The sequence below is a fragment of the Athene cunicularia genome (assembly GCF_003259725.1).
Source record: "Athene cunicularia isolate RWA chromosome 3 unlocalized genomic scaffold, athCun1 chr3_part1, whole genome shotgun sequence".
Taxonomy (NCBI): Eukaryota; Metazoa; Chordata; class Aves; order Strigiformes; family Strigidae; genus Athene; species Athene cunicularia.
In genome coordinates this window covers 50238482-50258668 of record NW_020799097.1, presented here as the reverse complement: position 1 = coordinate 50258668, position 20187 = coordinate 50238482, and the positions used below count along the sequence as shown (strand labels likewise).

The following is a 20187-nucleotide window of genomic DNA, read 5'->3' as shown; positions in this document are numbered from 1 at the left end:
GGCGAGCGGCCTTCCCCGAGGGGGGCGGCCAAAACCTGCGGGAGCGAGCTACGGAGCTTGGGGCGGGGGAGGGGGCGCCGGGGGTTGCGGTGCCGGGGTCTCCGATCCCCGCCGCGGGTTTTCTGGCTTCTCCCCAAACCCGCCCGGCTGCGTGGGCCGCCTCTTGCCCACCGCGGGCCGCCAGCCGAGCAGGGCCTGCTGTCGCTGTTTTTGTCGAGAACCAGTCCTCTGGTAGTCGCGACAGCCGCCGAGGACCCGCGAGTGGCTCATGAGCCCTTTACAGCACATCAGCAGACGGACCGGCGTCTGCCCGGGCGCGCAGCGGGCCCCGTGGGTGCCTGCCCTGCGCGTACGGGCTTGCTGTGGGGTTTTTAGGGGTTTTCTGGGTAAGCGTGCAGGTTTGGATTTTGCACTCAAAATATTAATGATGTCACCTCGTGACTGAGTAGCAAAGTCCTTCATGTGATCAAAACAGCAAGTATACCTTGTGTGAGGCTCGTGTGGGTGTTAGGGAATGCCAGCAGGCAGCAGCTCTCCAGTTCTTGTAACACACTGTAAGGGGTTGTTGGGTGCGACCTGCAGCCGTGCTTTACGGTGCTCCAGCAACATCAGGCTTGCATCCTCCAGAAATTAAAGCTCCCAGGTGAAACAACGTGGCTCCAGCATGAACTGTTTGGTAGCTGAATGGGGCTACAAAAATCACGTTGGCCACCTCAGCAGCATTTAGGTATCATCTGTGTGTAGTGTAGGTTGTTTCTTACAGCATTTGTTTAGGTGACTGGAACTGTTGCACTTAACGTGATAGTTTTATAATTTAAGATGGTAAGTAGCTAATCTGTTTCACTTTTGCCTCAGCGGAGCCTCTTGAAATGGACATTTTTGGCACATCTCTTCCACAGTAGTATTTGATGGATTATTCTGAAGTTATTGGATTTTCTTTTGTTTGTTTAAATTTTGCATATTTACAATTGAAGAAGCTTAGCAAGCCAGATTGATGGTTAATAGTCAACCCCATTTTAGACAGCACTCTTAAAAATGCTGCTGTTTTTCTGCTTTTATTGCCCACCTCCATAGGCCAAAGCTTGGCAGGTAAGTGTTCTGAACGAGAAATTTTCAGAAGGATTGAAGTGAAAAGAAGGCATGGAGTCCTGCCACACTGATGCCAATGAAGTTTTATCATTGATTACAGGATTTCATAGCCTTGTCCCCGAATAATCTGAAATATGGCATCTGTAGTGATGAAGCTGCAGTTAACCTTTTTTTTTTTTTCATTGTTAGTTTCCACTTAGGAGCTGTGAACAAAGAGTTCTTTTTGTCCAATTGTTTTAGTTGTGCAAGGAGTTTTTAGAAGGGGTAGCCCTTTTTTTAGATGCTAGACAGTTCAGAGCACACCAGAGAGATAATCAAGTGAAATAATAGGCAGTAATTGTGATCTAAGAAGAAACTATCTGTAGCCATTTCTCAGGATTTAAAAATACTTTTTAAATAAAATCTGTGTTAGTGTTGATTTCTTTAAAGAAAGTTCAGAGACCAGAATTGCTTTAGAAACTGTTAACTCTGGCTGGTAAAGTAAATTATATTTGGTGTCTTATAATGCAGACTTATTTATTAAATTTTAATTTATTAAAGCTATTATGTTCTTGTAGGCACCTCCTTTCATATTCGCAATAAAAATGGCAGAAATTACTCCTGATGCTTCTGAGAAACTGGTCATCATCCACTCCAAAGCTCACAAAGATACCATTCTAGCTAATTTTGAAGAGCAAAGGAAAAAAGATTTTCTTTGTGACATTACTTTAATAGTGGAGAATGTGCAGTTCAGAGCCCATAAAGCGTTGCTTGCTGCCAGCAGTGAATACTTCTCAATGATGTTTGTAAATGAGGGTGAAATAGGGCAGTCGATTTACATGTTGGAGGGAATGGTTGCAGACACCTTTGGAGCACTGCTAGAATTTATCTACACCGGTTGCCTCCGTGCCACTGAAAAAAGCACTGAACAAGTTCTGGCTACTGCGCAGCTGCTGAAAGTGAGTGACTTGGTGTGGGCCTGTACAGACTATCAGGCCAGCCACAGCCCGGGTGATGTGCTACCAGCTCCAGCAAACAGTGGAGCCTCTGTAGCCATTATTGCAAGTGACAAGAAAAACGAAGAGCCACCAAAGCGGAAACGAGGGCGACCAAGGAAAGCCAACAGTGTTCAAGAAGAAAAGTTGGGATCAAATTCCGCTGAAGATGTGCAGCTGAGGGAGAACAACTCCATGCAAAATAAGCAAAATTTTATCAAAAAAGAGACTGCAGCAGAAGAAACAGTTGCCAGCGAACAGGCGCCAGTGAGGAAGGATGCAGAAGAAAATGAACCTGCTTGTGGCTCAGAAACTACTGTCAATCTGACAGCTGAGAAAGATGAGAATTATGATCCTGAATCTGAAGGAATACAGAGCACTCAGAGCCGTTATAGCAAACGTAGAATAAGGAGATCAATCAAACTAAAAGATTACAAACTTCTCAGTGATGAGGATGAAAAGGGACTGGCGAAGACGACTGATGGAAAAAGAAAACGTGCAGGTTCTGAAGCTCGCTGTAAAGACTGTGGCAAAGTATTTAAATATAATCACTTCTTAGCTATTCATCAGCGAAGTCATACAGGTAGGCATTAAGAGACTGCTGCTTCTGGGTTAGGATTTAGTGACTTGTTGCTAAATGCAAGCTGTTGTTAAAATGTGGGCTGTTGTCTCCAGCAAGAACTGTCCAAAACAGCTTGCTGATCCAAGTTACAGTGTGTCTCCCATGCTCACTGTTTTATTCTTGTCACCTGATCTGCTAGCCTTTATGTCTTGCCTTGATTGCAGTTTAGTTAATAATTTCTCCTTAAATGTTGAATTATATGGCAATACTTAGAGAATTATTTTACTGCTATGTGAAACGTGTATCTTAGTTCTCCTTATTGCTACTTAGAAGTAATTATTTAGTAGCTACTACATTGCAATGCATCTCACTATCAGCTTAGAATATCTTGTGAGAAATAATGCATCTATACTTTAAGATACCATCTTTTGCTTTTAGGAGAGCGCCCTTTTAAGTGCAGTGAGTGTGGCAAAGGCTTTTCCCAGAAGCACTCCCTTCAAGTCCATGAGCGGATGCACACCGGAGAGCGGCCGTACACGTGCACCGTCTGCAGTAAGGCCCTGACAACAAAGCATTCTCTTCTAGAGCATATGAGCCTACATACAGGTAAATATTTCAAGGGAAATGTAACCCCTCTCCCCTAAGAATTTGCCTTTCTGAAAAAAGGTATTTCTGCTCTTTCCTGTATGTGCTGGTTTACTTATTTATTTTCTTACACTTGCTTTGGATGTGGCTTACATTGTAATAACTGATTTCCTTCACAGGGCAGAAGGCCTTTACATGTGATCAGTGTGGCAAATACTTCAGCCAAAAGAGACAGCTCAAGAGCCACTACCGAGTGCACACAGGTATAACAAGTTTGGGTCAAAGAGCTGGCTTACAGTCCATGCTGATTTGTCCTCCTAAAGATTAAGGCTGAAAATTCTTCTTCAATGATGTATTTAGTCTCTGCTACCCTCATATATGGTATCTTGATATAATATTGAATAGGATGAAAAAGACAATGTATAATAAATGGAATGTTTGGAAAAATACTTAATTGAGAAGGACTCTTATGATGATTAAAAATTAGTTATGCTGTATTTGACATACAACTTGATTATTTCAGCCCTACTGTCTGTGTTACATAGGAGCTAGGAATTGTATAAACAATTGTGTCCACTGCCTGTTGTGCAAATTGCCACTACTTTGTACTAGTAATGGCAAACAAGCTTGAATAAGAAGCATCCTCCTCGCTTCTGGAGCAGGACAGAGATTAAGCTACACACAGAGGAAGTGGTGGAAAAAAATCAGAATTTACAACACTTCAAGAGAAGGCGTGTTTGGGTGGGAGCTGGTGTCAGTCCCCTCTTTTCCCATGATAATTGTAGAGAGGAATAAGACTGTGACAGTTAAGATAGGGAGGAGGCAGCGAATCACCTTTTGTTTTATCTCTATATTCTATCACAGTGGTTATTTTACAGGAAAGTGCTTTAACAAAGATCACTGAAGAGATACACTGACACTTTTTTTATTATTGCGACAAGGCCATTCACTGCCGGAATGTAACCAGTGTCGTCGCAAATTCATGGATGCAGCTCAGTTAAAGAAACATCTAAGAACACATACAGGTAATATTGTCCATCGTGTTTTATGGGGTTGTTTTACTTCTTGAAGTAACAGAAGTGTTGGGCAAATGTCACTTGTGTCTCTCAACTTATGCTCTACTTGTACATAATGGTGACTGTATTGCTAATGAGGAGATTGACATCAGGAATGCAGGAGCACAGAAAAGCTGGTACTACAGTAGTGCAAAAGCAGGGCCTATTGTAGGAAGAGGGGTTTTTTTCCTATTCTTTTAAAGCCTGCTGCAGAAAATGCCAGTCAGCTCTTCTGTGATGGAATCCTGGCCTGGGAATTCGGTTTATCAGGAGAGCCACAGCCGGCATGAATGGGATTGAAGTAAGCCAACTAGTTAGAGAAAGTGTATGTCCTAAGTGACTTGGGCACCTTTGTCTGTGAGAGGTGGGTGCTTATGAAAAATGTTGCTGACCAGAACAATAATTACTTCCATTTCCCTTTTTATTGTGCTGTAATAAACCAGATGTTGGCAGGAGATGGGCTGAGAGGGATGATTCAATACAAGTGCGTCAGAAGGTGTTTTAAGAGATTTAGAGGGTGAGGTAATGCTTGAATGGCTGAATAACAGAGATTAAAATGTTGATCTACCCTCTTAGTGATAACAGAGTATAAGCTTCTTAAAATAATTTTCTTTGAACGGTAAGTTCATAAGATGACATGTGAATAATTTCTTTTTCTTTTAAAAGGGCTATAAACAGTGGCAATTGTTTCTTCCTCAAATCAAATGGTTCTTAAGCATGTTGGCTCCGGTTGTAATAAAGTATGCATGAGATTGAGTTATGCATCTTGTTAATTTCCTTTTCTTTCTCAGTGAAAATAACACAGCTTTAAATTCTCTGGGATATAATGAGGTCAGAACTTGTGGTTTTGGGTGTATCCAGAACAGTGTTAACTTGTGATACTTAATAAATACTGCACTTTCTATTGAGGAGAACATAGAGTTTGTTGACACACACAACAGTTGTGTCTGAAACTGACACAGCTCTATAGATGTAGTGGGAAATGAGAAGAGGAAGCATACTAGCAAGGTAAGTTGCAAAACCAGAAGAAATAAGATGAGTTCTAGCAGCAACTGTATTTATTTTGCTGTATGTATTTTGCTTCCAGAAAAGACAAACCAGAGACCAGTATTAATGATGCAGAAATAACAATTGATCTGTCCCATCTCAAAAGCAAGAAGTAAAATTCTAAGGAGTTTGGGGGGACAGGTGTTAACATTGCTATGACTGTTCTGCTTTGGCAGCAGTTTTGTAATGCTGTGTCATAAGAATACAGCCTACTTAGGAAGTCGCTCCTGTTTTCAGTAGGAGGCTGGGACTAGATGACTAGAGGTCCCTTCTGACAAATGCTGCTTCTTTCATCCTTTACTCCTGCCCTCCAAAGCCATATAAAAGCTGATAAGTGTTGCAGTTCTGTGCTAAATATGAAGCTTCCTTAGAAACTGGCTGATGACCACGAATCCCTGGTGGTGATTCAGATTCTCATGTCTAGTGTCTTACAGAAGCACAGTGCAATAAGAATATGTTATGGTGTGAATTAGGATTTGCTTCGGTTGGGTAGTGTCTGTTTCTTGTGAACCTTTTTGTTATTTGATTTGGCTTCTCTGCTTTACTCAGACAAGAGAATTCCAAATGCAGAATCAACAGCCAAAAAACCCTCACAGTTTGTTCAACCCACTATAATTTAATTTTTCTCCAACCACTGTTCCCAGGATATCGTAGGTCTAGGATGACAGAGCCTTATAGAAAGCCAGACAACTTGTTAAGATAATGGATTCACTTTCAGATTTGGAAATACAAGCTTTCTCATCTGCATGGTGCTGCACTTGAGCCCAGCATTAGTGCTTACTAGTCCAGGGTCGGCCTTTCTCAGACTTCTCTGTTCTGTGTGGAACACCTGCATCTGTATTCCGGGTATGTTTGCTGTGGCTCTGAGGGCTTGCATCACTGAAGCCTTTATCTTCAAAGGGGAGAAATGACAGAGTTGTACATTTAAATTACTATACCCTTGTTTAACTAATGAGTTCATTCAGGTTCAGATATCTGTCCTGACCCATAGCAGAAGTGTGAGGATTTGACAGTACACACTTGATACCATGTATGGTAAAATAAAAAATGTTTTTTAATACATTGATGGGAAGTGATATATAAAAAGGGATGTCAAATTTCTTTTTGATAGGTGAGAAGCCCTTCACTTGTGAAATTTGTGGCAAATCATTTACAGCTAAAAGTTCTCTTCAGACTCACATCAGAATTCACAGGTAGAGTATGTCTTAATTTCATTACATTCCTCAAAAATGTAACTTCTAGTCTGATACCTGTATGTAGTGCTTGTTCAATTATAGAGTGGTCAGGGCTTGTTCGCATTTTGGATGGGTGGTTAAAAGACTTCACATTTTTGCTTCATCTATTTAAAGAAATAGTTGGTAGTGGAAAGTTCTGCACTTTTAAATACTAGTGTGCTAAGACATTGTAAGATTCTTCTTTGGTGTATTGTGTCTGTTTAATGACAGTGTACTTATTGCTATATTATTTAAGTAAAAATTTCACTGTGAATTTTTGCTTGAACAGTAGCCATGGTGTACAAGGTTCTTGGAACACTGCCCTGTTTCCCTGTAGTCTACCAAGTCTCCCTAACAGCATTAGTTGTCTTTTATCTATGTCAGTGGGATACACTGCATAAAGGGATGTCAGATTTTAAATCATTGGAGAACTGTTGTGGGCCTTATGTGTTTAAAAAAAAAAAAAGTTTTTCCATTAAAATTTCTCATCCTTTTGAGTTGGGCAGCAAGTTAGGATTTGTTTTTTTTTTTTTTTTTTTTTTTCTTAAAGCCCACGGTGTTAATAAACATTCTTAAAATGGTCAGTGCTTACTGTGCAAAGTAAGTTGTTGCATTCTTGTCAAGGTCTAGCAGCATGGAGTTTGTACCTCTGGCATTATGACAGGAGGGCAGTTAGGTTATCTCTGCAGCTCTTGAGTACATAAGAATGGAAGTGTACAGTTTGTGAAGTCAGAAATAATTAAGAAGTCAAATGAACTTTTTTGATGTCGCTATTCTTAAGTGCTTATGGTCTAGCAAAACAATCATGTAAATTTTTTTTATTTTACAATAAGTAAGTTGCAGAAAGCAGCACTGTCAGAGTGAATATTTTAATGAGATCAAACACATTCTTTTGCAGAGGAGAAAAGCCATATTCTTGTGGTATATGCGGAAAATCCTTCTCTGATTCCAGTGCTAAGAGAAGACACTGTATCTTACACACAGGCAAAAAGCCTTTCTCCTGCTCAGAATGTAGTTTGCAGTTTGCTCGTCTGGACAACCTGAAGTCTCATTTGAAAATTCACACCAAGGAAAAGCAGTTTCAGGAAGCCAGCGCTGCCGCAAGCACCAACACTAATTCAGAAGAAGTGAGAAACATTCTTCAGCTGCAGCAGTATCAACTTGCCACCTCTGGAGGGCAGGAAATTCAACTACTGGTTACAGATGCAGTACATAATATAAACTTCATGCCTAGTCATAATCAAGGCATTAGTATTGTTACTGCGGAAAATGCCTCAAATATGCCGACAGAGCAAGCTGCTAACCTCACGCTGCTTGCTCAGCCACCACAGCAGCTGCAAAACTTGTTGCTTTCAGCTCAGCAGGAGCAAGCAGAACAAATCCAAAGTATCAATATGATTGCAAACCAAATAGAGACTGCCCAGCCTGAACAGATGCATGTCATCACTCTTTCCAAGGAAGCACTGGAACATCTCCATGCTCATCAAGGATGAAATTAAGAAATCCACTTAGCAGGATCTTTGCATCCAGCTCAGCTCAGGCAGCTGACTCAGGAATCAAGTCAACAGTCTCACTCTAGCCAAGATACAGTTCCTTCCCATCAAATCAGTGAAGAACAGAATCAAAGTGTACATGTTTCTGAATCCCATCAGCAGTCTCTTGTCAGTAAATGAGTCCTCGTGAGCATCCTATTCAAGGACAGGCTTTCTGAAATGCTTATTTGTCATCGGAGGGCTAGGCTGTAGCATGCATCTTATTCAAGCAGTGATTGTATATATTGCATTTGCTTTTCTGCAGCATAATCTATCCGATCATACGTTTCTTGGTGATTTTGATGGGTGATTTTCAGTTTTCTTAACTTTATTTATTTTAGACTTTTTTTTATTTTTCCAGATTGGTATTTCTCTACCACTTAGTCCATATCTCATAAGTGATTAACGTGGGGCTTTTTGTGCCGTACACGTACATGCCTACTGAGGAGATGTTTGGCCCCTTATTTGCATTTCTGTGTGACCCCAGAGAAGTGTACCTTGCTGGTAGAACAGTGCTTAAGATGTCTGCTGATCAGAAAGTACAACTTCTCTGATGAAGTCAACATTGCCTGAACTACTGTTAAGATAACCAGTACTTTTTGCAAAGCTAACACTATATGTCTTATGTTTAATGAGCTTTTGCTCTGCAGGTTAATGTACAGCTTTCTATGTGATCATTCCCTAAGTGAATTTTGATTTATTGATTACCAAATTGGTTTGGTTTGGGTTGAAATTGTTGCAGCCTTTGGCCCAGGATCACCCCTTCTATTAGCTGTGTGCTGTACAAGTTTTTCTCCTCAGAAATGCAATAGCAGCAATGAGATACGGTGGTTACACTGGACAACTGAAAAGCCCAAATTCTGCTCTGCTAGTTCTACCACTCATGCTCTGTGTGACTGTGGGCAAGGTAGTTGACCTCTGTGCCTTATTTCATCATCTAGTCAGCGGGGATAGCGTTCACGCAGTCTGCCAAGCACTTTGAAGAGCTCTTGATGTTGAAGGCGCTGTCTTTTGAAGTGCAAAAATTCTCTTCCTGACAGGATTCAGTCTAAGCTTAGGAGCCAGTGTATATTTAAAGTGTTATTTTTTGTACTTTGGAGAGCAGAATGTAATGTTACTTTTAATATATGTTAAAGCTGGTGATTGTTTTTGTGGGGAGTTAAACAATGAATAGAATCCCTTCAGAGCATAATGAGCTATATAAATGGGGCATATCACATAAAGTTGTACAGCTATTTTTGCTGACTAGATTAGATGTGTACAGATTGTTTTCAATGACTGACTGACTGCTAACAAAAAAGATTTGACATCTTAATAAAATGCCATGCCAGAACACATGCTTTGCATTTTCAAGTTTGACTGCTGATAATATCTCACATAGTGTACTTGCGTGTTAAAATCCAAATGAAATGCCACTGGTGCTCAAAGCAATGTGCTCATTTGTCACTTCAGTTTTAAAATGTCAAACTTGTGATTGATATTTTATATTTTACCAAATGAAAAATACAAAAATTCAGGTGAATCTAAAAGCAGAACAAAAGGTCTTTGAACGTGCTTGGCTTATACGACTGCCCAGAGAGAGTCACTGCATAAAAGCTCAGTGGTGTGTAGAATGGTAGAATAATTTGAGGTGGAAGTGACTTCCGGAGGCCATCTGGTCCACCACCTTCCTCAATGCAGGTGTGTCTAGATTGTGTCGCTGTTGTCTTGGTTGAGTTTTGAACGCTTCCAGGGAAGATCCACAGCCTCTCTAGGCCACTGGTTCCAGTGTTTGACCATATTTGCAGTGAAAAAAGTTTCCTATATTTAATTGGAATTTCCCATGTTCCAGTTTGTGTCCACTGCCTCTCGTCCTACCGCTGCGTCTCCAAGAGTGTCGTCTCTGCACCTTCCCATTAGGTAGTTGAAGGCAGCAGTAAGGTCCTCCCAAAGCCACCTACTCTTCAGGCCTGAACAACCCCAGCTCTCAGCCTTTTTGTTGTGGGCTCCAGCTCTTCTATCACCTGCTGCCCTCAGTCCGGTGTGCTAGTGTCTGTCTTGTTCTGGGGGGCCCAAATTCTGGACCGTATTCCCTCATTGAAGTCCTACTTGGGTTGAACTACTCGGCTGGCTCCCGACCACCTGCTGCTGGAGTGTGGGTAAGTACATTTTTACCGAGTACTAGATCAGATTTTATATAAATGGATCATGAAACCTGTAGAGAGTGGGAATAAATCCATGCAAAAAAACAAAAACCCAAACCATCCCACCCCAAAACTCTAGTCTTTTCACCTTTTCTTTCCTCTCAGAATGGAGAAATAAAATATCTATACTTTCTGCCACCAGAGAGAACCAGCGTATTCTGCAGTTGGACTTCAGAAGCTTAAAGTCTTGATGCTGTAAGAACAGATGAAAAAATACAGTAAAGCTTGTTACCTCTACGAAAATCTTACTGATCAGTGGTATAAATTTAAGCTCATAATAAATATTCTGGCAGTTTTATCCTAGCAACTTTTGATTTTATCTAAAATACTGTAATGTGCAGCCATGATGCTGTCTGGTCATAAGTTTACAGGAGCTTGCACTGAGTTCCTTCTCTGACATGTATTTATGAACTCTGAAATGCTTAAAAGCTGGTTACGAAGTAAATCTTAAGACTACCAGTAAAGAAACTTAAATACTTTCCCCTTTCTGAACTTTGATCATCCTGAAGTTATCCTTTCAGGGTTAAGTACAATGCTACAATTATGCATGAGCCGCTATCACATAGTGATTGCTCAGTGTTTTCCCTACAACAACAAAAAAAAAAAAGTTTCAGGTTTGGAATTTTCTTAGGCTTTCTACAAACTACCAGTGAAGAAACAACTTCTGTGACTGGCACAGGAGTGACTAATCTTGCACCCTGCATTGCTTAAGCTGTCAGCACGCATTGTAGCTTGCACTCGAGAAGCTCACGGGGTTTATCATATCACAGATGTTGGGGTTTTTGACACCATTTGCTTCCTTTCTAGTGAATGCATTTCTATTAAAGATGAAAATAAATCCTCCTTCTGTGTGTGCGTTTTTAAGGCTGCAACTGAAGCCTAGGATTACTTTAAATTTGAAAGGAAATCCCTTCAGCTTTGCTTTTTAGTCCGGTTGCCACTAAGAACTATTTAGCAAAATAAATGCATCCCTTAAAAACTGCATTTCAAAGCAGCTCTCTCAATATCTTTACTCCTTAGCTAGTAACACCTTAACTTCTCATTTTCTCATATATACTAATCTTAGCAAATCCATCTCGCTGCTTACTATGTTAAAATGAGATTAGGGTTTTAAACATAAATGCTGGACAATAAGATGACTACAGAAAGATCTGGTTTTGTGAGCAATTAACACCATTGTGTGTTTCTTTTACTCCATTTGCAGGTTACCCCGTGTAGTTGAACTCTAACAGGATTTTACTATTCTTTTTTCAAATGCAAGTTGGTGAAATTTTGGCTCTTTCTGAATATTTTGGCTGCTTCTCCCTGTGAATTTGAAACAAATCCCTGAGAGGTAGAGGAAACACACTGTTAAGCGTCTATTTGACTATTGCATGTACACTTGCTCTGCTTGCCAGTGATATTCATGGTCTAGCTGTAAGTAGCATTTCTTGACCTTGGCACATTTCTTGACCTTGGCACTCTGAAGTTCAGAGAGTTTGCTGTTCTGTGCGTGGAAGCAGAGATGCTGGCAGTGTGGATTAGGCTGGTGGGCCTTCCAGTCCAGCATCTCATTTTTGATAGAGGAATATCAGAATATTTATTTCATATGAGCTCTGAAGCAAATTATCCTGCCAATATGAAAAGCTTCATCCCAGCATGTGTAACTTTGCAAAGGGTTTTTTAATATTTGTTTTATGCTCTCTCCTCAGAGGGACTAAAAAAGCACTACTGGGGGTTATACTGCTATTACCTCTTAGGATCTAAGTGGAAGAGGAGATGACTACCTCACCACAAACTTTTTCAAACTGAAAGCTTATTCACAGGTTATTGAGCCTCTCATCGATCTTGCATCTCTTCATTTGTAAAACGCTTGGTTTACTATTTTAGCTGGTTAGTCATTGTGATCAAGTTCACAGCTGATGTTTTCTAAGACCTATCCTAGCGTGCTGGGATTCTTTTTTTTCAGTCTTTTCCCATTTCACCTTAAATGAAACCTAGCATGGGATTTGTTCCTAGTCATTGGCCCGATGCCCATGTGAGTGTAGCAGCCTGGAACATTTTCTGTCTCTCCACATCTTCCATCTCTGCAGCAGACTGTCTCACTGACTGTACAAGTAGCCACATCCAGGAGAAGCCAAGTCAGACTCCGGAGTGGCTGGGAGGAGACGAGTTTGCAAAGCAGGTGTGCCCTGGACTCTGGGCAGCAGTCAAGGTGCTTCCTGTATACACTTATCTTCCCGTGGTCAGGAATCTGTGCAGGCTTTTTCCCAACCCTACTGCTATTGCAGCTTCTCCAGGAGTGGAGAAGGAACAGGTAATGCCACACTCCACAGCTAAGATTTCAGGATGCCTTTCATGTATTCGTTAGAGGCATTAAAGAGTCTGCTTCTTGTAGACGGGCAGTCCTGAGAGCTACGACAGTCCTATATGCTCCATCCCTTTTCAGATCCTCCATAAAACATGGAGAACAATGAATGGTTTTCTACAATGTATGGACTGCTGTTCATCTGTCCCAAGCAATTCTTCTAAATGAAAAAAAAAAAAAAAAACCAACATTCAGGCATGTTTTAGGTGAACTGGCATCTTACTATAGTATGCTTACAGCCTATTTCTGGCTAATATTGTAATCCTACCTAATTCAATGTATCTTTGGAACAGCAGGACACAGAGCTTTGCTTTAGTTAGCAGCTTCTCTGCTAACTGTCCTGCAAGTTTTTTTAACAACCCTAATTGTAGCCCACTGTCTGTGTTCCTGAAGGGGACCAATTCTCAGACGTGTTCACAGGTCTTCCCTTTAAACCACTGGATCCTCCTTGCCCTCGAAGGCAGCATGCCTTGTGGCTATTACAGCAGTCACCTGGAGAACTTCAGGTTGTTGTAGACAGCCCCATTAGTGTATCACTATCTTCAAAATCAGGTTATCCCTTTGGCTTTGCTTTACATTTCTTGATAAAGTGATGTTGGTTTCTACCTTCCACCTGGAACACTTAAGTTTATGGAGTCTTCCTTCCTTCTGGAGCTGAATGTATCCTTCGTTCCCGAGGGGTAGGAAGATGTTTTTCAAAGTCTCCTGTGTTGTTTGCTTCGACTGCTGGGCAATCTTAACAGCTGCATGGGATCTGTCAGAAAGGACTTGTGGCAGCCCAGGGACCTGGAGTGAAACAGCAGTGATGTCCCTCCCCCTAGTCATCACAGCACGCTGTTGTGGTTCAGCAGCTTCAGCAGATAAGCTGTGCAATGTTTCCTCTCCAGGTATTTGCTGTGAAGTTATTTGGCATTTGCGTCTTCAACAAGCACAGCATTATTTATTATGCAGCTTTCAGCAGGGCGATGCTGTTGTCATTTGACTTGCCCTTCACCAAAATATCACTGGGTGACCCCTATTAGCTCTCCTGCCAGAGTACCTTCACAGGGGGGCTCTCTCTCAAATGTTGGGTTTGTTTAATTAATCCAATCTGCCTTTCTGTTCTCTTTCTCAGTCTCTTTCCAATGCTATCTTGAACTGAAAGGAACTGAAATAGCTGCAGCAGGTGGAGAGGTTTGGAGAGAGGAAACCTGACAGTCCCACAGAAGCAAAACTCTTGTCAGGGCACGTGTGCACATTTAAAATGCTTAACGTTTCCAAGAGCGTTAGCTTCAGTATCATTGCTTAAATATACTATACAACTTCTTGTACTTCCCGTAGTTTTCTTCATGGTGATCGTTGCTCTCCCCAAACCAGATGCAGCATGGCACATCTGCTTGCTGCAGCTGGCGGAGCACAGCGGTACCAGCAAAACATTTTTAGTTATCTAAGAAATATGAGTAAGCTTGCAGAACCACCTCATATTGTCATAAACAGGTAGCAAAAAGAGGCTGAAATGAATAATAACCAGTTTAAGATTTTGGTATATATACTTTTCATAATTGGCAACCTGTTGAACAGATTTTAATGTACCTGAATTACAAAGTCATGTAAAAAGAAGGGGAGAAGTAAAAGCCAGAATGGATAAAGACAGCAAGTAACTGGTGTCTCTTGGCTTGCTCTCTTTTTTAAAAAAAGGCCATCACAAATTTGCAGAAAACAGTCCTGTACAGCTAGTGATATTACTGACTTGTTGGCTGATAACATTAAGCTTGTTTGGCTAATTGTTGCTTTTCTTCTGGACTTTAAGTTGACTATTAGCAGCATGTTTATAGTTAATTTGTTTTCTTGCCCACAAAGACAGTGAGAAATTCATGCCTAGAAATTATCAGTTTAAAAAAAAGCTTTTTTTTTTTTTTTAAAGAAAAAGGTATAACAGGACCCATATGTATGTGCAGAATTAAATTTCAGGAACGGAATTTGTGTGTAAATTTAAGCACACTTAGGAAATGCACATATCAATACCTTTTTTTTAAAAATAATATGCAGTGGATTGCTCTGGCTTTAATACTTGTGTTTTGTAGTACAAAAAGGAGGAAAAAGGCATTTCAAAAGGCCGGATAAACTTTAGCTGTATTAATCTGTATCAAGGTAAAAATACGGATGTGGAGAAAAAATAGGTAGCGAATTATTTTCTGAAGCATTACTGATTTTATATTTGACTCTGGGTATGCTGCTTCTCTTCTTGACTTTACATAAGGCTGCTACAGACATTTTTGGCTATAGCAGAAGCCATATGGTCTGGCTACTAAAATTAGGTTTGGCTTGTCACAGCCTGCAGAGGCTCCAGTGGTTGTAGTGCTGGCCCTCAGGAGGAGGAAGGAGAGGGTTTTCCTTCACATCCCTCAGCCACAGCCTACAAAGTGTGGTTGCAGTTGCACGTGCTGCTTGCTGCAGTTGGCTGCTGTCATGCCTTGACTTATCTGCTGCCACCCAGTACCTGTGTGTAAATTAAATCTGCCTTCTCTACGACAGGATTTTAATATGTCCCCTGGTCCAAACTGTTTCATCTCCCCCAGTTTTCTGCATTTTTTGAAGCAGGACAACGTCATAACATGAAACACCTTATGTTCAGGTCCTCCAGGCAAGGGAGCAGCTGTGGTAGCTGAACCCTCAGGATCTGACCTTCTTCACAGTCTTTGATACTCTGAGGATGGAGCTCTTCAAATCCAACATTGCTGCAGATCCCAACAAAATAGTTACACGTGGTGCCCTAATGAATGACTGTAAGAGAATATCACTGAGCCACACACATGGACCAGAGAAACTTCAGGGCTACATGGGGAGCCCTTCCCCAACCTGTGATTTCTTTCTCAATCTGACCTTTTTTTTTTTTTTTTTTTTTTTTACAGGCAGGGGTAGTTCAGAAACATCTACCTAAGAGCCTATAGGCTTTTTGGTTCTGACTCTGTGCTTATGTACAGATTTATCTCTTGATAAAGCCATTGGGATATACAATTGGGAAAAAAAAAGCACACATTGTCATTAAGATAAATTAATACAATTTTTATTGTATTTAACATAGGTTTGTTCTGCAGAATATATTCTTTTACAGCAAAATCACAACAGTCTTATCTGCAATAGGACTTTGACATGCTAAAGATGTATTTTCCGTGGGGATCTGACGATTGTTGCATTAATCCATGATGTCATGAAAAGTTCCCCAAATTTTTGACGTGACACACAATTCAGTTTTGTCACTCTAACACCGGTGTCTCCTAAAATTCACCTTGCTCAGAGATGAAAAGTGACCTGGCCCAGCCCTGCTGACAGAAGCCTGCACCGAGCCTACAGCTGTCCCACAAAACTGCTCCTGCACGTGCTGCCCTAGCCAAAAGGGTGCAAAGCTGCCATGGTGGCACAAAGCTTTGGGGTGGGAGCTGTGGCCCCTCTGGAACTGCTCCATCCACGCGCTGTGCCACTCTGCCCACACTGCTGGCCAGAATGACGTCGCAGCAGCGCCCAGCGAATATAGCTGTGGGCAGGAGTTTCAGCATCAAAAGGAGATGCACACTTTACTCAGGGTGTAATTAAGCTGTAAATCTCACTGTGGTGGGATAATGTGGGTGCTGGATTTTTACATTTGTCTGAAAAGCAAAGAAGTTCACATGAAAAAGAACCACCAAGGGGAATTAAATGCAAAGATACCAGGAAATCCTTGAGCAGAGGCTCACCAGAGGCTGGGAGAGTAACGGGGAAGCACTGCTGTCATGTTTGCTTATTCTTACCGCTTTTTGCTGGGCATCTGCTGTATTAGCCACCGTTAGCAACAGGATCTTCATCCTTTCTTTTAAATGATCCTGTACTGATATCTTCCATCATGAGCTCTGTAAAGAGCTGGCTCCAGTCCTCTGCCACACGCCTTCTGTGTAACCTTGTTTTCCTTTCTTCGGGGGAAAAGAGAAATGGGAGTGTTTCCCACCCTCCGACAGGGCTGAAACCTTCTGACTTTAGGCCTGGGAAGAGCTCAGAGTTGCAGGGAGGGAGGTGTGCATGCGTGTGTGTTGGTGCCTGGGGTTGCCATGGAGCCGGGCTCTGTTGACAGACTCACACTGGTGGTGTCCAGGGCACCATGGGCCTGAGGCGGGTGACGGTGGTGGGGCTGCTCCGGGACCCGGCTTTCCTCGTGGCCAAGTACACGGCAGAGGTAACCTCTGGGCTTCAACCCCAGTGCTGGGTTGGGAGTGGTGCGGGCTGGAAGTAAATAAGGCTAGTGACGGCTCTTGGGAAGAAAATACTCCAATTTTCAGGTTTCTGCTCTTTTTTGGCACTGCCAGGCACAGGCACTGATGCTTTATGGGCTCATGGCTCAGCACTGGGCAGGGCAGGGGTCTCCATTGCAGCATCTTCACCTCCTTGTTCCTACACCTCCAAGAAATTGTACAGTTGCACAGTGATCTATAAGATGTCATGCTCATCGCAGCTCTGCCCGACTTGCTTGGCAGCTTATGGCAAGTCCCTTAATACAGCTCTGTAAGTGCAGAGGAAAGAGCAAAAAGCTGCAAACCTCGGGGTTTTGCAGACTTTTCACGAGAAGCTCGGCTGTGCAGCAGATATATGGCATGCAGCCCACCGTGGGGTGCACAAGGCTGACCTTTATGCCCTCCCTAGCTGGAAGAGTTTATCTCCCAGGCTTGTTCCCCAGCATTATTTACAGCTGATGAAGCTCAGCCATCTATCAGCAGACCTAAGGACAAGCCAAGCCAATAGCTGTAGGGGGTGTTTGCCTCTTGGCTTTTTTCCTTTTTTTTTTTTTCCAGACACCGTGTGAATGATAGCAACAGGGACTGTGAGCTGAAGAGAAAGTTCTATTAATAAAAAGAAAGAATATTCTTTTTAAGGCCACTGGCGCTGGCTTTAAGCCTCAGCTTGTGGCACCTGTGTGCCACAGCCCATGTGGAGATGAAGCTAAATCCATGGACAGGAATGTCCCATATCTCAATAGCCGTGTGCTCCTGATGCACTGCTACAAGCAACAGGGACTGGAAATGTTCACCTTGCAGCCTTCACCAAGCTGCTCTCTTGCCCTGAGGCCTTGAGCCCAATCTGCTGGGACAGTAGAGGACTATGGCTCCCTTTGCTTGCAAAAATGCAGTTCATGATGCTCAGCAATGTCTTTGAATATCTCACTGCTAACATCCATCTCCCAAGACAAGGATGGGCGGAGGGAGTACCAGTATAATTGAATAATGTTTGTGAAGCAGACCTTCACAGAAAAACAAGGCACCCACTACCTCCACAAACAGGGATTTTGATCTGCAAGTGTTGGGAGTTATGCCAGAGGCATGAGGGGTGCAGAGCAATAACTGGATTAGAATGTGGCTTAGGTTCATGAGGGAAATACACGGTGTGATAGGATAAGGTGTGGGAGGGTATTAAATTCCTTGTAAGCAATTTTTTTTTTCTTACCTTGAAAATATAGGCTCTGAAGCTGAAGTTTCCAAGCAAGTTTGCAGATCCTGAAATACAGCCTTTAGTAGAATTTGCATGGCTTGAATATTTACAGGAGAAAAAGAAGGTAACTCTTTTGTCCTCAGGTTGTTTTGGACATGAGTCCTCTCCCCAGGGCTGAAGCCTCTCCCAGCTCAGTGCCATTTGCAGATTTTGGAAGTGAGTTTGTCCACCCCAATTTATTTAATGTTCTCAGAGATCCGCAAGGCAGGATGGGGCTCTCCAGGTGCTTTTCCTGTTTAGTCTGAGCTGCCCCCAAAGTGACACCCAGGTGGATCTTGTCACAATAATGTCCCATAGCAGCAGGATCCAGACCTTCAGGGCACATAACTGTGTGCAGTGTGAGCACACCTCACCGAGAGCTGCTGTTCAGTCTCTTCCAGTTGGTGGGTTTTGTGGTTTTAAAAGTAGGAAAGTCATAAAAATATCACCTGTGGTGGATTATTGCTGATTGCTTCTTCATTAAATGTGTAAATAATCCTTCGTTTTCCCTCTGAAATGCAGGAACTGAGAGGTGAGGTATGGGCGTATGCCTCCTCAGTGATGTGCTTCGTTGATGGCCAGCTGCTGGGGGATGAGAAGGACCTGCTCAAGTGGTCCCACCGTGAGTGGGACTATCACAACTTCAAGCCCAAGGCACTTTACCAAGCAATTGCTGAGGATTTTTACACCAAATATCTGAAAAACAGCCAGGCAAGCAGCACTGTTTTACACAAAGAGTACAAGGTCTGTAAGGGGCTGGAGAGGTTGTGCAATGAAAGGGCAGGTACCACAAGGAGTATGGAGAGCGAGCACAGCGGTGGCAGTTTCTTGGTTTCTGCACCTGATGGCAGGGGCTGGGGCTGGAGTGGCTGGTGGGGAGCATCCCCTGCCAAGGAGGAGGACAGTAGAGCCTCTGCACCTATGGCAGCCAGGAAGGGACGAAGGGACAAACGCTAGCCCAGATGCCTGGCACGTATTAACTGCTTCAGAGCTGAACAAACAAAAGTGCATTGTTGACTATGCTGCGACTGTGCTGCTCCAGAATCCCCAAACTGCCCAGCCCTTGGGTACCAAAAGCCCAACTGCCAAACCTCCTCTTTTCCAGCTGCAACCCCCTGAAATGCCGTGGTGTCGTGAGGTGCGATGCTGCCGGCACTGACACAGTGTTGAGAGCAGAGAAAAATGTCATATCAAAACAAATACCAGTCTGGCTGGGAAGAGTGAGACACATCCATTTTGGTGGGGTGGCTGGTATTTCTGCAGATTCATTTATTCCTGCCTGTATTGTACAGGCTGCAATAGGCATGTAAATAAATGCAAGATGAAGAAGTGGGCCCTGCCCAGTAGTTCGCTTTAACACACTGTTAGGATTATTTCTGACCACAGTGAAGTGAAACATCCTTTACTTTTTTGTTTATTTAAACAAAATAGTAGGAATATTGTTGTGCATTGGCAATCCTGTGGCCATTTTCTGAGACAATTTGCACTGGGCAGCTGGACCCTGGCCTGTGTTAGGAAGCAAGTGCTGCACACAGAGCTGGCTTTTCCCTCACTGCATTGTTTTCCTGCTTTAAACAGCACGTGTTTGTGTACCTGGAGATAGCCATCGAGGAACAGCCCATCGGGAGACTCCTGTTTGAGGTACATCACAGAGGAGAAAAGCAAAAGCGAGGAACAAGCACACCCAGTACGGTGGTTTCACGTGCCAAAGGAGGGGGGACAGAAATCTGGCCAGTGGATATCAGCTAGGAAATTCAGACATTGTCAGCTATGAATTTCTCATGTTTTTCTCTTCTCACTTTTGCAGCTCTTTTCAGATGCCTGTCCCAGGACCTGTGAGAATTTCCGTGCCCTGTGTGTTGGAGGAGCAAAGTCTCTCCGTGATGGCCGAGAGCTCACCTACAAAAACTCCCTTTTCCATCGGCTAGTCAAAAATGGGTGGATCCAAGGAGGAGGTGCGTTTCCAGGTGTCCTGAGTAAATCTGAGTTACAGCAGAAGTGGGGGTGGGATGATCTGCATGAATAACAGCCTTCAGCAACAGAGATGTAGCTGCACTGCATGACAAAGCTAACCTCCGTGGGACAAGCTCATAATTTATATATATATATATATATATATATATATAT

General features: G+C 42.6%; 2 protein-coding genes across 4 annotated transcripts in view; both read left to right on the top strand.

Moving 5' to 3' along the window:
• Positions 1 to 11084, top strand: part of ZBTB24 (zinc finger and BTB domain containing 24) — an 11353-nt gene extending 269 nt beyond the window's left edge. Inside the window, exons 2-7 of one of the 3 annotated variants that reach the window (XM_026844370.1) lie at positions 1647 to 2646; positions 3064 to 3231; positions 3390 to 3473; positions 4152 to 4235; positions 6424 to 6505; positions 7425 to 11084. In XM_026844370.1, coding sequence (XP_026700171.1) covers positions 1674 to 2646; positions 3064 to 3231; positions 3390 to 3473; positions 4152 to 4235; positions 6424 to 6505; positions 7425 to 8019 — 1986 coding nt within the window. In that variant the 5' untranslated portion in view covers positions 1647 to 1673 and the 3' untranslated portion in view covers positions 8020 to 11084. Of the gene's footprint in view, positions 1 to 1646; positions 2647 to 3063; positions 3232 to 3389; positions 3474 to 4074; positions 4236 to 6423; positions 6506 to 7424 lie in introns of those variants that run through there. The other 2 variants (XR_003397968.1, XR_003397967.1) reach the window with 2 other exon arrangements.
• Positions 8493 to 20187, top strand: part of PPIL6 (peptidylprolyl isomerase like 6) — a 17709-nt gene continuing 6014 nt past the window's right edge. The window contains exons 1-5 of the mRNA XM_026844191.1: positions 8493 to 8562; positions 9991 to 10196; positions 18583 to 18771; positions 19639 to 19701; positions 19868 to 20015. Of these exons, the coding sequence (XP_026699992.1) occupies positions 8493 to 8562; positions 9991 to 10196; positions 18583 to 18771; positions 19639 to 19701; positions 19868 to 20015 (676 nt within the window). The remainder of the gene's footprint in view (positions 8563 to 9990; positions 10197 to 18582; positions 18772 to 19638; positions 19702 to 19867; positions 20016 to 20187) is intronic.